This window comes from Anolis sagrei, chromosome 2 (genome assembly GCF_037176765.1).
Source record: "Anolis sagrei isolate rAnoSag1 chromosome 2, rAnoSag1.mat, whole genome shotgun sequence".
Classification (NCBI taxonomy): Eukaryota; Metazoa; Chordata; class Lepidosauria; order Squamata; family Dactyloidae; genus Anolis; species Anolis sagrei.
The window spans coordinates 70,197,004-70,213,129 of record NC_090022.1 but is presented as its reverse complement, the minus strand read 5'-3'; the positions used below and the strand labels follow the sequence as shown (position 1 = coordinate 70,213,129).

General features: G+C 43.5%; 1 protein-coding gene across 2 annotated transcripts; it reads left to right on the top strand.

Annotated features, from left to right (window-relative positions):
- The first annotated feature begins 1,795 nt into the window (after nt 1-1,795).
- Nucleotides 1,796-15,441, top strand: ABHD14A (abhydrolase domain containing 14A). Of its 2 annotated transcripts, none has more exons than XM_060765841.2 (5): nt 1,796-1,893; nt 9,815-10,091; nt 11,284-11,399; nt 12,599-12,834; nt 14,154-15,441. In XM_060765841.2, the coding sequence occupies exons 2-5, from the start codon at nt 9,820-9,822 to the stop codon at nt 14,334-14,336; spliced, it is 807 nt and encodes a 268-aa protein (XP_060621824.2). In that variant the 5' UTR covers nt 1,796-1,893; nt 9,815-9,819; the 3' UTR covers nt 14,337-15,441. The 2 variants fall into 2 exon arrangements, with proteins under 2 accessions (XP_060621824.2, XP_060621823.2); XM_060765840.2 differs by lacking the exon at nt 1,796-1,893 and adding an exon at nt 1,901-2,045.
- Nucleotides 15,442-16,126: the final 685 nt, after the last annotated feature.

Genomic DNA, 16,126 nt, shown 5'->3' with positions numbered 1-16,126 from the left:
TGCTAAGTGAAAGTTCACTTGAATGAACAGCAGGGACATCTAGTGGTCAGGATCCTCACAGTCAGCTGACTGCCTAAGTGGGCATCTACACTGTAGAATTAATGCAGTTTGATTCTGCTTTAGCTTCCTGGGCTCAGTGCTATGGAACCATGGAAGTTGTAGTTTGGCACTTTGGTAGAAGGTTCTTGTAAAACTACAACCCCCACAATTCCATAGCATTGAGTTGTGGCAGTTAAAGTGATGTCAAACTGAGTTAATTCTACACTGTAGATGCACCCCCAGTCTTATTTTGATTGACTGAACCAAAATATGGGAAATCCTAAACTATTTCATTGCCTCTATTGTGTGAAGTTATGTAAAACACAGAGTCCCCAGTGGCGCAGTGGGTTAAACCCCTGTGCCGGCAGGACTGAAGACCGACAGGTCGCATGTTCGAATCCAGGGAGAGGCGGATGAGCTCCCTCTATCAGCTCCAGCTCCTCATGCGGGGACATGAGAGAAGCCTCCCAACAAGGATAATAAAAACATCAAAATCATCCAGGCGCCCCCTGGGCAGCGTCCTTGCAGATGGCCAATTCTCTCACACCAGAAGCGACTTGCAGTTTCTCAAGTCGCTCCTGACACGATTAAAAAAAAAAGAAAAGAAAGTAAAATGCAATATATCAATTGTAGCGGAATTAATGGTTTTAATCATTCCTTTCAAAATAGCACAAGGTTTCATTCTGTTTTATATTTTGGGTTTTAATAGCAATATTCATGGTTTTAATGGTTCTTTTTAAAATAGCACAAGGTTTCATTCTGTTTTATAGTCTTTTGGTATATTGTAATGGTTTTACTGTGGTTCACCACTTTGAAACCCCCCTCCCCCGGATATAATAATAATATTCCACTAATATTTTAACTGCTATGGATCTGTACTATGAAATCCTTTGGTTTTGCAGTTTATGCAGAATTAAATGTGTAACTGGGTTGCTGTGAGTTTTCTGGGATGTATGGCCATGTTCCAGAAGCATTCTCTCCTGACAATTCACCCACATTTATGACAGAGGTTGTGAGATTTGTTGGAATAAAGAGAAACACAAAAAAACCCCAAGAAACAATCAGGGCCAGCTAAAACCTCCCAATAAAGGATTCCCCCAAGCAGGAAGCAGCCAGGCTTTGAAACTGCAAGGCCATTAAATGCTAATCAAGGTGGTTTTGCAGTTTATGCAGAATTAAATGTGTAACTGGGTTGCTGTGAGTTTTCCGGGCCGTATGGCCATGTTTCAGAAGTATTATCTCCTGACATTTCGCCCACATCTATGGCAGGCATCCTCAGAGGTTGTGAAGTCTGTTGGAATAAAGAGAAACGCTTAAAAAAACAAACAGGAGAACGCCAGACAGGAAACAATCTGGGCCAGCTAACACCTCCCAGCAAATGATTCCCCCAAGCAGCAACCAACCGGGCTTTGAAGCTGCAAGGCCATTAAATGCTAATCAAAGTGGCCAACTACAACATTTACACATGCCTCAAACAGACAAGAGTTCTTTCTCCCACCCTGGACATTCCACAGACACAGACCTCACAACCTGTGCCATAGATATGGGCGAAAAGTCAGGAGAGAATGCATCTGGAACATGGCCATACAGCCCGGAGAACTCATAACAACCCAATGACTTGGGCAACACAAACGTGTGACTCTCAGCCAAACTGCAAACCCCAGCATTCCATGGGATCCACCAATAGGAAGCCATGGTAGAATCACAACAGCGCAAAGCGACTCTATGTTTAAAAAGCGCCCTTAGAAGAAGCAATTTGGCTTGGATCCGCCTCCCGCGCATGCGCCTGAGAGCAGCGCAGTCTCACGCCGGCCTCTAGGTGGCGCTTCACTCCGGAGGCGGGTTGTCAAGCTGGTAGGCCGCGGGGCAGCGAGAGGGAGGGAGGGAAGGCAGGCTTCAATGTGACGCAACAGCTGGACGGACCCAACGTGTTCCGAAGGGGGGGGGGTGTTGTGATAGGATACAGCTGCTGCTACTACTGCTCTTGCTGAGGCTGCGAAATTCAGGTACCGCCGGCCAGCCCTTTCGGAGGGAGGAGCGCGTGGCGCCCGGGCCTTCCGAGCCCGCCTGGGAAGCGTCCGCGAGAGGCCGCGCGCGAGGGCTGAGAGGGGGAGGCGCGCGCTCTGGCCTGAGGGGGCCGGGATAGTCCATTCCTAGAAAGGAGGGGGGGGGGGAGGAAATGGATGAATGGAGCAAGCAAAGTCAGGGGCGCTTTAAAGGAATCGTTTGAAGGGGAGCAATACTTTGTCTTTCTTGCCCTCTGAGGAAAAAGAGGGAACGCTCTTTATTTTTTAAGTTTGTAAGTGGTCAAAGGTTTTGGGACAGCAGCTCCCGCAACGTTGGCTAAGCCAGAGATCCCAAGGCTCCAGGGGTGTGCCTACACTGTAGAATTAATGCGGTTTGACGCCGCTTTAACTGCCCAGTGGCTCAAAGCTGTGGAATCATAGGAGTTGTGGTTTTTCTGAAACTTTAATTCTTCTCTGGCAGAGAGGGCTGGTGCCTCACCAAACTGGAAATCTCATTATCCCACAGCATTGCGTTGCTTTGTAAAGGCCACACCTGAAAGTAGGGCCATTGTGCTGTTTATCCCAGTTGATGGAGGTATTGCAGCACCTGTGTGTGGCAAGAGATGAGGGAGAGGGCTCCATATTGTAGAGCCTTGGCTGTTAAAGTGGCATCAAACTTTTAAACATCTACATCAGTAGTTCTCAACCTATGGGTCCCTTGATGTTTTGGCCTTCAACTCCCAGAAATCCTAACAGCTGGTAAACTGGCTGGGATTTCTGGGGGTTGTAGACCAAAACACCTGGGGACCCACAGGTTGAGAACCGCTGATCTACATGAAACTACTGGGTGAGGTCATCCAAAGTTTTGGAGTTCGATGCCATCTCTACACAAATGACACTCAATTCTACTACTTCTTTCCACCTAATTCCAAAGAAACCCCCAGGATCCTGGACTAGTGCCTGACAGCTGTGATGGACTAGATGAGGGCCAACAAACTGAAGCTTAATCCAGATAAGACTGAGGTCCTTCTGGTCATTTGCAAGGCCGTTCAGGATTGTTACCTGTGCTTGAGAGTGTTACATTTCCCCTGAAGACACTGGTCCGCAGTCTGGGGGTCATCCTGGACTCAACACTGACACTTGATGTTCAAATGTCAGCCGTGGCTGGGAGGACCTTTGCACAATTAAAGCTTGTGTGCCTGCTGTGACCGTACCTCGATAAGCCTGACTTGGCCATGGTGGTCCATGCCTTGGTTACATCCAGACTGTATTACTGTAACACTATGTGGGGCTGCCTTTGAAGATGGCCCGGAAACCTCAGGTTGGCAGCCAGGCTTCTAACTGGAGCTAATTGTAGGGAGCACACAACGTCCCTATTAAAGCAGCTACTCTGGATGCTGATAAGTTTCTGGTCCCTGTTCAAGGTGCAGGTTAGGGTTAGTGACCTACAAAACCCTAAATGGTTTGGGGCCCCATCTATCTTTGTGACTGTATCTCCCCCTATGAACCGGCGTGGGCTCTAAGATCCGCTGGGGAGGTCGTCCTCTCACTTCCACCACCGTCACAAGCACGGTTGGTGGGGATGAGGGAGAGGGCCTTCTTGGTGGTGGCCTCCCGACTTTGGAGCATCCTCCCCAGGGAGACTAGGTTAGGCCCCCACACTGTCCTCCTCTCATAAGGACCTGAAAACCTGGGTGTTCCAACAAGCATTTGAGAATGACTAGTCCCTACTTATAAATGCCCAGTCCCTAGCCCGCCAGATACTCTGTTATCTGCACTTCTTTCAATCCCCTGGCCTTATACTATGCTGCTTTGCACTATCCCATACCTGGTCCGTTGTATAGCCTGATCATGCCCATCTTAGTATTTATGGCTATTGGTTTTCGTTGTGTATTGTCTTGAGTAATTTTTAAGGTTGCTCTTTTTATACCCTGGTGCTTTATTTATGTTTTATCTGATTGTTATGTTTTGCTATGTTTTATTTTCATCATATTTTTTGTTTTTAATTAATTGTTTTTGCTTTGATGTTTTTGCTTTGATTTTCTGTGGACATTATGTCCCATGTGTAAGCCACACTAAGTCCCTTCGGGGAGATGGGAGGGCGGGCTATAAAAATAAAGTTATTATTATTATAAACTTTATTAATTCCATGATGTAGACAAACCCAGGTGTTTTGAACTTCCAACTTCAAGAATCCTCACATGCCTCAGCCAGTGAGTAGATAATTTGGGAGCCCCCTTCTGTTAGGGAAGATAACACAGCATAGAAATCCATCTCCTGTTTATTAATAGTAGAGAAACTAGCATTAACAAAAGGCTCAGCCTATCTATCTTATTTTTTGTAGTCTGTTCTTCCCAGGGCCTGGAAGCACCATAAGAATATAAAAGATATGCAATGGGGAGAGTCTTCACAATGGGCTGTGTGTAAGGAGAGCTTTTCCCAAATCCATTGAGTTAGGAGTTGTGGGGAGGGGAGGAAAAAAAGGCAGTGGGTATAATAAGTGTGTTTAGAAACTGAAGCCACTGCTCTGATTTCCCCCCATAAGATTCTGTGAGCAGTGCTGTGGATGCTTTGTAGAGGGCACACCTGAAAATAGGCACCCTTGAAGTATTGCCGTAAAAGTTTGGAAAGTAATTGTGCTTTTTTTATTACAGCTGAAGGAGGTGTTTAAGCACCTGCGTGTAGGAGGTAGGGGGCGACTCTCTTAGCTTTCTTTCCTGCAGCAGGAGTTTGAAAGAGGAAAATGTTTGCTGCATGTAACATATAGAATCTGGTAGACAAATATGGTGTTAAGGAATGGTGTAACTCTATACAGTTCCTCTGTGCAAGATGGAAAGCAAAGGGATTTCATATTGTTTCAGTTACTTCAACACTACTTCCTATCTAAATTTTTGTACTGAAGTTACTGGAGGAGGGAAAGGAAGGTGTGTCTGCAGTAGGAGGCAAAAAGAGACCTGTAAAACAGGGGTGTGTCTGGCTACACTTGAACCAGGGAAGAGCAGCAGCAATCTCTGAGCTTGTCCCACCAGACATGATGGCACCTGCTAGTGTTTCCACTTTCCTGGAAGGGTATTACCATATTGATTCAAATCTAATTCTCACCTTTTTGGGCTAAATTTCATCACCAAAATTAGGGTGCACATCAGATTTGAGTAATATCGTAATCTTATTGCTGAGTCAAAGCAAAGGTGCTTCACTGACTGCTATATAAAACATATATATAGTTGACCCTCTGTATTCACAGATTCTCAGTCCAAAGGTCCTTTGAAGTCAGCCATATGGCTGATATGGCCCTCAAAGGAAATAATTTTGGCACTCCTGAACAGCAGACACAGTGTAACGAAGACTTGGTCAGCTTTACTGATTCAGGAAACTTCTCTTGAATACGGTGTGCAGTTCCTTGAATTCTCCCATGAGAGGTTGGGCTTCAATTATGTTTATTCTTTTGTTTGATAAGTAGATCACTTCTCAAAGGCAGCACTGTACCCTGTAATGATTACCTGCCCTCCTCTCAGGACTCTTTCCAGTCCTAAAATCATAGAACAGCCTTCTCAACACTTCCTTGATTGTCAAATGTTTGTTATAAAGCTGTTGGGATCTTCTGAAGCCCTCCTTATCTTGCCTGTGTTCCACTAGGGTCAATATCTCCTTGCTTTCCTCATGAGGCTGCTGGAGCTGCCACTTGGTTTCAGACACTGGTATTTCCCGCTCCAAGTTGTGTGGCACCTCTCAGCAGCTGGCACTTACACCCGCTCTTCCCCTTTGCTGTCCGAGGGCCCTGTATCCCAGATTCTGATTCCAGGTTTTCTGCTTTAAACTGGATTATATGAGTCCACATTGCCAGATGTTGTTGTTTATTTCTTCAGTCGCTTTCAACTCTTTGTGACCTCATGGACCAGCCCATGCCAGAGCTCCCTGTCAGCCGTGGCCACCCCCAGCTCCTTCAAGGTCAAGCCAGTCAATTCAAGGTTACCATCAATCCATCTTGCCCTTGGTCGGCAGTCTCTTCCTTTTTCCCTCCATTTTCCCCAGCATTATTGTCTTCTCCAAGCTTTCCTGTCTTCTCATTATGTGGTCAGATTACTTCATCTTTGCCTCTAATATCCTTCCCTCCAGTGAGCAGTCAGGCATTATTTCCTGAAGTATGGACTGATTTGATCATCTTGTGGTCCAAGGCACTCTCAGAATTTTGCTCCAGCAGCACAGTTCAAAAGCATCTAGCTTCCTTCAGTCAGCCTTCCTTATGGTCCAGCGCACTGCCAGATAATCTGAGATAAACAAAAAACCTGGGATCACTGGGTTGTTGTAGGTTTTTTGGGCTATATGGCCATGTTCTAGAAGCATTTTCTCCTGATGTTTCACCTGCATCTATGGCAAGCATTCTCAGAGGTTGTGAGGTCTGTCTGGAAGCGTCCTGAGAGCAGGGCATGAGACTACTGCGAAGAGCTGTCAAGGAACTTCTGATCATGAACCTTGCTAATTATATCAGGATGATTTTTTTTCAAATAGAGTTTTTGGGCCAGTCTCAGTTTCTGTTAGAAGTGCAGAGTCAGGCCATGCTGTTTGTCAACCATGCGCTGTTACCTGTTCTCCTCTGTGTGGGTCCCTCTGTGGCATTATCTAATGGTGCTGAAAGAGCTCAAGTAGTATCACTTTGTGCGTGTTCTCTGTTAATGGGTTTTCATCTTGGTCTATCTTGAGTTCTGTTGCAGTAGTGCATTTTTTTATTTTTCCTTTATTTTTTGTTAATTATTTGACACAATCTCATATACAATCAGAAAATATACATTCAGAAATAATGGAACATGTCTAGATCTGTATGCAGATGGCTACTTGTACAAAATAAGTATAACATACTTTACCATTCACTCGCGTTTAAGACATTTTCAAAGGAAAATCCATGTAAACTATTCCTAACTAGAACTGCTTCCATCTAGATATCAGCAATAGTGTCATCAGCTACCTCTCCCCCCCCCCCCCCCCAAATATCAAATGCAAAATAAAATAAAATTAAAAAATCCCAATGTATCTTTTTTTGGGGAAATTCCTTACAAGGCAAGAAATATATCTTAAATATATCTTCATGATCAAGAGAGTTTCAGAGTATGTCCAAATACATCCTGATATCACATCAATAAAAAAACATAAGAATGGGAGCAGGTAACAAAGTACACTCTTACGACTCGAGCTTTCTGACTATTTTTTTAAAAAAATAAAAAACAGTAGTGCATTTTTCTAGCTGCCCTTCCATGGTTCAGTTTTGTAAGTACAGACAGGTGATCGCTGAGCTCCTCCTTGGCTTACTTTCCATGAACTTACTTTCCATTATTGTGCATTTTAAAACTGTGAGTCTTTTGCTCTATGAGTAAGACACCCGATGATGGCCCCAATAATGGAAAAAACAGAGTTTCCTGGCAACGTTCAAAACCAAATTCAAGCTACCCTCTTTTAGTGAATCTGTGTGGGAAACTGAAACACCCATCCGCAGCAGACTAGACACTGGAACTTGTTGGGTAGGAATGATAGGAGTTGTAATAATATGCATCTGAGGAGTTTGACCCCTGAAAAAGTTCTATATGTCAAAAATTCAGCAAAACAGAAGCAAGAACGCTTTTTTGATAATTTATGGTAATTCAGCCCTCAAAATAATCCTGGTAGTTTTCATGGTGTGGTTCTCAACTGATTGAAAGACATCTATATCACTTCTGTATGGGAACAAGAACATTCTATCAAGTTATCTTAGCAGATAAGCACTGTGGGCTTCTCTGCATGTATCTTTGTGCTGTTGGACCACTTGGATGGTAGGATTTGGCAAGTTCATCCCAGGCAAATGGCTAATTATAAGAATGCATTTAACATCTGATTTGAGCCAGAAATGCCATCTTGTGGTTTATTCCTCATATAAATACTTTTTGGAGGAAAGGAAAATTCTATTTCTGTGATAGAAACAATTCTGTTGTTTTTGTTTTTTTTCCCCCTTTCCTGTGGTTGATTCAATTCTTTTGATTCATTGAAATACATCAAGCTGATAGCTTCCATAGCACCTGAACATAACGTTCCATTAGCAAAGTCAGCTCAAGGGCATGGTTTTTCTGGGCTTCACATTAGCTCCTAGCCTAGGTGCTTACTTAAGACACCCCTGGGTATTGGACACTGAATCATGTTTTCTTCTTTTTCTTCTTCCATTAAGAGGAAAATAAGCATTTGCTCTTTCCTTTGCAAGCAGTTTTCTGCTTGGGTTCCTGAGCTTTGTGCCCTAGGGTGTGACTACGTGCCTTCCCATCATCTTGAAAGGTGAAATTTATTTCAAAGCCGAAAAGTTACCAATGTATTTTGTTGAATAAGCTGTGGCCTCTGCAATTTGCAGGTTGAATCAAATTGTTTCTTTCCTCCCCTTTTGCAAGACCCAGCTATATTTATAAATGGGCAAAGCAAGTGAACCTAGCAAAGCATTTTGCCTTTCTAATTCCAGTGGGATGATATAAAAAAATCATGTTCCAAGGTTGGAGTTGTAATATACTGAAGTTTTACCTTTGGAGATGGGGAAAAGTCTGGAGATTCAAGAGACACAGGAGGGTAAAAATATGACCAAACAGGGTTTGACATTAGTAATCTGAGCATCAGTAAAGATGCATATAGTCTGTTCTGCTCAAAAGGTGTTTTGGACCTACAACTCTCAGAAACTCCAGCTAGCATGGTCAATGCTCATGGCCTCTTGAATTAGGGTTTGAAAACATTTGGAGGACAGGCCGTGGTAGCGGCTACCTCTTTTTATTATTGTGTGCCTTCAAGTCATTTCCAATTTAGGTTGACTCTTAAGATAAACCTGTCATGGGGTGTTCTTGGCAAGATTTTTCAGAGAGGGCTTGCCTTTGCCTTCCTCTGAGTCTGAGAATGTGACTATGGGCTTCCATAACCAAGCAGGGATTTGCTGCCCTGTGCATAGCCCCCTTAATTTTCAAAGTAGTCTTTAAAAAAGGTAAAGGCTTCCCCTGACATTGAGTCTAGTCGTGTCTGACGCTGGGGAGTGGTGCTCATCTCCATTTCTAAACCAAAGAGCCGGTGTTGTCCGTAGACACTTCCAAGGTCATGTGGCCAGCATGACTGCATGGAGCGCTGTTACCATCTCACGGGAGTTGTACCTATTAATCTACTCACATTTGCATGTTTTCAAACTGCTAGGTTGGCAGGAGCTGGGCTAACAGTGGGAGCTCACCCCGCTACCCGCATTCGAACCTCCAACCTTTTGGTCTGCAAGTTCAGCAGCTCAGCAGTTTAACCCGCTGCGCAACTAGGGGGCCTTGTACTGCTTCATAATCCCTCTGATTCTTTCTGGTGGACTTTTCCCACTGCCATGGCAGCCTTTCTCAAGCTCCATGTGATCGTAGTGGTTCTATGTATTGTCAAAGGCTTTCATGGCCGGAATCACGGGTTTTTGTAGGTTTTTTCGGGCTATATGGCCATGTTCTAGAAGCATTCTCTCCTGACGTTTTGCCTACATCTATGGCAAGCATCCTCAGAGATAGTGAGGTCTGTTGGAACTAGGAAAAAGGGTTTATATATCTGTGGAATGACCAGGGTGGGACAAAGGACTCATGTCTGCTGGAACTAGGTGTAAATGTTTCAACTGACCACCTTGATTAGCATTTGATGGCCTGGCAGTGCCTGGGGCAATCTTTTGTTGATAGGCGATTAGATGTCCCAGATTGTTTCCTCTCTGTTGTTTTGCTGTTGTAATTTTGTGGTTCTCTTTCTCAACTTTTTTTCAGAAAAGATGACTACGACTTTGATCCGCAACAGGCTGGGGCTGCTCGTCCTTGGAGTCCTCGTCACCTTTGTCCTCTACCTCTTGCTTCCTGCTATTCAACATGAAAGATTTACTGCTTCTGTTGACATCCCCAAGCCACGGGCTATGGAAGAAGAGACAAGGAAAAGTCAAGGCCCTGGCAACGCCACCATCTTGACAGGCAGAGTCCTGCAAGATCCATCTGTTTTCTTTAGAGAAACTGTACCAGTACATAAAGACGGGGTTCCTTATTCTGAAAGGTAAAGTGCCCTCTTGATTCTAGACCTTAATTAGCTAAGTAAGCAATGTCATTAACTTGGGTCATGTCACTAGTGAATCTTAATATAACAAGTCAGCAACACTGATTGTGAGAAACAAACGAAGCATTGGCAAATTGTTCTTCCCATGATCCAATAGCACCAAGGCAGAATCTAATGGATCAAGAGGCTATGTTGTTGCGGAGTCAAATGACATATCTTGTCAGTGGGATTCACTGAATGTTCTTTATTAAATGAGCATGGCTGTTACTTAAGTCATTTTTGAATTAAAACCATCCTGGTAGTATCTTTCCTTATTTTTACCCTAGTTTGTAAAAATAAATTCTTCAGCTATTGATTTATTATGCCCCAGCAGCAGTTGAACCTCTCTTGTTAAAATGATTTCTTTGGTCTTAAAGAGGTCAGAAGTGTTTTATCTGTTCTGCTTTTTGTCACCTCTGGGTGGCGAGCTGCATCACTTACTGTAGTTAACTAGACTACACTTGGTCCCAAGTCAGCTGCTCCAGAGTTATAGATTCTTTCTGACAAAATGCAGAAAACTTAAATACAACAGGCTTCTGGGTTGTTGTAGGTTTTTTCGGGCTATATGGCCATGTTCTAGAGGCATTCTCTCCTGACGTTTTGCCTGCATCTATGGCAAGCATCCTCAGAGGTAGTGAGGTCTGTTGGAACTAGGAAAAGGGGTTAACAGTTTCTCCCCGTAGAGATGTCCAGTGTATTGTCGAAGGCTTTCATGGCCGGAATCACTGGGTTGTTGTAGGTTTCTGTTAAGTGGGTTTTGTTGATGTCTCTTTTGTGTTTATTGTATTGACCTGTGGACTTTTCAGACAATAAGTTTCTTAGGAAAGAGATATAGTCTCTATTCAGTTGTTGCAAGAGACTCAGAGAAGCAGATGTTTAAACTTTGACTCCCAGAAGACACAGCCACCATGGCTAATGTTCAGGGATTCTGGAAATTGAGGTTCAGAGGTTCTGGATAACTTGACGTTCCTCACAACAGTTCTGCTCTCTATCTCCCCATGAGTATTGGTGTAAATGCACACACTCACTGTCAAACACACGCCATTTCTGGCTGTGATTTAGGTTTTAATACTTTCATAATAAGAAGAGGAAATTAGTTTTAGCTTGCCTATCAAAAAGTCCTAGCATTTATCCAAATATTGTATTTTCTTAGGATGGCAGTGATTTTTCTGCACGGACAGACCTTTACTTCCAAAATATGGGAAGAATTGGGGACTCTGGCTTTGCTTTCTGCGAATGGATATCGTGCAGTAGCTATTGATTTGCCAGGTAAGTATGAGTAGCAGTCTTATCTATGTTGACTTCCATCTATTCACTCTGAGCTCTTTGTGCTTTTGTGCTATGATAGTCAAAAGTTAGTTCATGAAAATATTGTGTTTCCCACTGCATAACTGGAAGGTAATCAAGTAATTGGCAATGAGCAAGGGTGGTTTCTTCCAGTGTGCCACATTCTTTGAATGTCAAAAGAAAAACAGTTGGGGAATCTGAGCTGTTAGGCTCAAAACAACCCTCAATTGGGGTGATTCCACCATAAATACAGCAGAGTACCAGAAGTAAACTTCATAACAAGCAGAGACTTACATGTGGTGAGCTGGGATAAGCTATTATTCCTTAGGATGGCACAGGATTGCAGAGTCAGAACTTTAGGTTCAAAAATATTTATTGAAGTAAAAAGAAATACATTCTTGATAAGAAAGGTCTTGGAAATAACTAGCTTACCTAAATCTCATATTTTAAAGAGGTAAAAAGGGTAACAAGTTCACGCATCTGCATTTTGCCAAGAGAGATGGTTCTACATCAGAATGTAGTCTTTATTGTTGTGTCTAATCCAAGTATGGGCAAACCCAGGCCCAGGGGCCAGATGCGGCTCCTTGGGCTCATTTCTTGGGCCTTCTTCTCTCTCACCATCCTATCCTGACTTTCTGCTGCTCTAGAGACCAGGGCAAAAGGGAGCAATGGTTTCAAGTGGCAGGGAAAGAGATTGGACTGACAAGATTAGGAAGAACTTCCTGAGAGTAAGAGCAACTGGAGAGGGGCATAGGCTGCCTTGGAGTGCAGTAGAGTCTCCTTCTCTGGAGGCTCTTCTGCAAAGGCTGGCTATCGGGAGTGCTTTGATTGTGCCTTCTTGCATGGCAGGGGGTTGGAGTGGATGGCCCTTGGGGGGTCTCTTCCAGCTCTAGGATTATATATCAGGAGTAGGCAATACGGGATATAATGAATACACTTTTTCTCACCCGTCCACTATCTCATCCTGATGAAGGCTAACCTGTTTGGGATCCAAATGTTTCCCATCTTTCCTTCACTTTCTACCTCCAAAAGAGAAGAAGAAGGGGAGGAAAGGGCAGGAGGGGACTTGGGGAGAACCCCCTCCCTCTTGCCCCCCCCCCCACTCCTCTCCAGGCCACCATGCAGCCTCCAAGTTAGAAAGTTTGCCCATGTCTGGTCTAATCCCTAATCTTTCTCAACAGGCTATGGAGACTCTCAGAAATCCAGTGCTTCTGAGACAGCACCAGGCCGTGTTGCTTTCTTGAAACAAGTCTTCAAGGAGCTGGGCCTTCAGAAGCCTGTATTGATAAGTTCCTCAGTGAGCGGCCGCTATTCCATTCCATTTCTCCTGAGTAGCGGGGATCAGCTAAGGGGCTTTGTGCCTATTGCACCAGTGGTCAGCAAGGAGTTCACTGCTCAGCAGTTTCAGCAGGTCAAGGTAAGGGGACAGAGGAGGAGGAGTGGGATGGTGCCACCTCTCTGTGACTGTAGCCTATAATTCTTTAATTACGGATGGCAGAGTGACTGTGAGAGTCAGTCTGTGGGCCTGGCAGATGCCCTTGCTCTCAGGTGCACCTGTAGATAGAATCTGTATGGAACAAATGCATAGCAGGTGCTTGTCTTCCTTCACATGAAATCTAGAGCCCTTGGAAAATTGAACTTTACTAATCCTTTCCTCTTTGAACCAAACAAAAGGAGCATAGTGGCAATAAGACAGAAACTAGAGAAAACAAAGCATCTAGTGACCTTGAACAGCTTCAAGTCTTTTATATCGCTTGATTGCTTCCCCCTGGTCTCCCCCTGGACAATCATAATCTTTATAACTTCCTCAATCCATCCTTTTTCTGTTTTATATGCTATAGTTTTACTTTATTGTATTGCACTGTGTGTTTATTTTATGTTTTGTTTTAGCCACTTTGTGCCATTTGTAAGCTGCCCAGAGTCCTCTTGGGGAGATCTTTGCAATCACATCTCTTTGCAATCGCATCTCCATCTATGAACAGGCACGAACCCCAAGATCTTCCGGGGAGGCCCTCCTTTTGCTCCCACCACCATCACAAGTACAGTTGGTGGTGACAAGAGAGAGGACCTTCTTGGTCGTGCCCCCCCCCCCCCCCCACTTCTGGAACGCCCTTCCAAAGGAAATAAGATAGGCCCCATCCCTCCCCTCTTTTCGTAAGAGCTTGAAGACCTGGTGGTTTTAACAAGCCTTTGAGAATGACCAGTTCTAGCTCAGCCCCAAACATTGTTGAATATGGCCTTATACTTCCTATCTATTAGCCTGGTCATCCCTCTAATAGGCCCTGGAAATGAGCAGCCTTACCTATTGCTGTTAGCCTGTTATAGCACTGTACTTAATTCTCAGTCCCCTCATATTTTGAGTTTGCACTAGCCTCAACCCGGCCTTTTAATTGCTCTGAATAGCCAGGATTTTTAAAATATATGTGTGTTATTGTGATAATTTTATGCTTATGTTGTTTTGTTAATTTTATGTCAGGCTGTTTACTCTGTATGTTTTGGTGATGCTACTTGGAAACCGCCGTTAGTCACCCTCAGGGAGATAGAACGGTATATAAATAAAGTATTATTATTATTGTTATTATTGTTGTTATTATTATTATTATTATTATTATGGCGGGGTACAAGAATAAAGTTATTAATACCTTTTCCACAAAAGTGCCATGGTGCAAATGGGGAGTTGGTTCTTTATCCACACTCCTTGGTTTATTACTAAACTGTTCTTTTTGATCTTTTTAGACTCCTACTTTGATCATCTATGGAGAACATGACAATGGTCTGGGCAGGCAGTCTCTTCCGAGCCTTCAGCAGATCCCCAAATCTAAAGTCGTCATGCTGCCTGAAGCTGGCCACGCGTGTTACCTTGATCAGCCTAAGGAGTTCCACAAAGCTCTCCTAAACTTCCTCAGTGAGCTAAAATGACTGTGATGTCCTAACCTGTCCTGCCTTCTTCTCCCTGAGAAAGACTTGGGACTGAATTTCTGCCATGTAACCGGGGTACAGTGTGTTTGAATTTGTTTCTCCGTGTCTAAAAGGGCTTATAGGTCTCATAGACTCTTGATGGGAAGACCTTCTCACTGCTTGTTCTCGGGGCTGCATTTGTTGTGTCTACTTCAGGCCTGACTTTCTGAATTTTGCAATCTGGCAGCAATATTGGATCAAGTGTGTATGGAGTAAGGAACAGCATCTTTTCCAATCTATTTATTGCAACAGGGCCTGGAGGACTTGAGTTGCACATTGCTGACAGCCCTTTGCCCCTTTTGGATTTGTCTTTTCTGAGCTGATCCCTCTGGATGAAGATGCAACTTCAACTCGAGTATGTTTTTTCAGGAGCACAATCCACTGATGTTAATGCCATGGCAGCACATTTTCATTGTTTCCTGACTCCTTTTTTAAGTTTAAACAGATATACAAATACACAAACAGATTGTCTTTATTTATACATTTTAAAGATAAATTTTAAAGATTTTTTAGAGATACAATACAAAATGAATCTGTAATAAGTAAAAAGGAGGCAGGGGGAAGAAAAAGTAACGTGGAAACGGGACATGATAAAGGTCAAAGACAAAGTAATCCTCTTCAATGCACATGTCTGAGCAGAATCTAGTATCTTTTGGATCCACAAACCTATCAGGTTGCTACTGTGTTTAACACTTTGAAGCAGTGTCTTTATGTCTTGTAATCCACTGGCAAAACTGACTTCAGAATTCGTTCCCAGGAGGGAGGAAATGGCAGGTCTATAAACAAGGGTAGTACCGTATTCCTTGGAGATTTGGGGGTTTGCTCCACATTATAGTAATGCCTTGGGGGACCCAGCAGTAAGAAATGGGTTGTATGTTGGTATTTTATTTTGTTAGCAGTGTTAAATGGCTCTTGCCCAAGAAAGGTATAAGAAGGCACCAGGCTTTCCAGGGAATGCAGTCCATGTTGCAATAGCGGGTGGTTGCTCCTGTCCACTAGGTAATAAGCTATCTATTTTTTGTGTGTTGCAAAACTGTTGAAGGGTCAATAAATAATTTGTACAGATCTTGTGGAGTGTGTGTTCATATATATGCTTGTGAGATTGAGGAAAGAGCTGGGAGGCCTTTACTATGAAGATACAAAAGTACTTGCTTGCCAGCTGTCATGAAGATATTTCTGACTGTTGGACTGAGCTTCCTTTCTGGTCATCTGTGTGGACAAATACGTTTTGATCTGTTTCTAGATCTGTCAATGTGTCCAATCTCACCAAGATACTGCTCAACCTGTGAAGACTATTTTAACATTGAGATCAGGGCTGAAATCCTGCTAGCATGTATTAGAGTAGACTCATGAAATCAGTGGGGTTTATTTAAATCTTGACTAATCATTCAACAGTTGATTCAACAGGCCTACTCTAGTGAAGACTAACCAACAGGATTTAGGCCTAGGTAGCTAACCTGTTATCTGGAGAACTATCATGGCATAGTGCAGGGGTCCTCAAACTAAGGCCCGGGGGGCCAGATACGGCCCTCCAAGGTCATTTACCCGGCCCTTGCTTAGGGTCAACCTAAGTCTGAGATGACTTGAAAGCACACAACAACAACCCTATCTCATCAGCCAAAAGCAGGCCCACACTTCCCATTGAAATACTAATAAGTTTGTATTTGTTAAAATTGTTCTTCATTTTAATTATTGTATTGTTTTTAGGTGTTTTTTGCACTACAAATAAGATATGTGCAGTGTGCATAGGA

Excerpts from the sequence above, each read along its gene's own strand:
- ABHD14A (XM_060765841.2), top strand. The coding sequence starts at position 9,820 with ATGACTACGACTTTGATCCGCAACAGGCTGGGGCTGCTCGTCCTTGGA. Across the intron at positions 10,092-11,283 it reads GGGGTTCCTTATTCTGAAAG|GATGGCAGTGATTTTTCTGC; the intron begins GTAAAGTGCCCT and ends GTATTTTCTTAG. Across the intron at positions 11,400-12,598 it reads AGTAGCTATTGATTTGCCAG|GCTATGGAGACTCTCAGAAA; the intron begins GTAAGTATGAGT and ends CTTTCTCAACAG.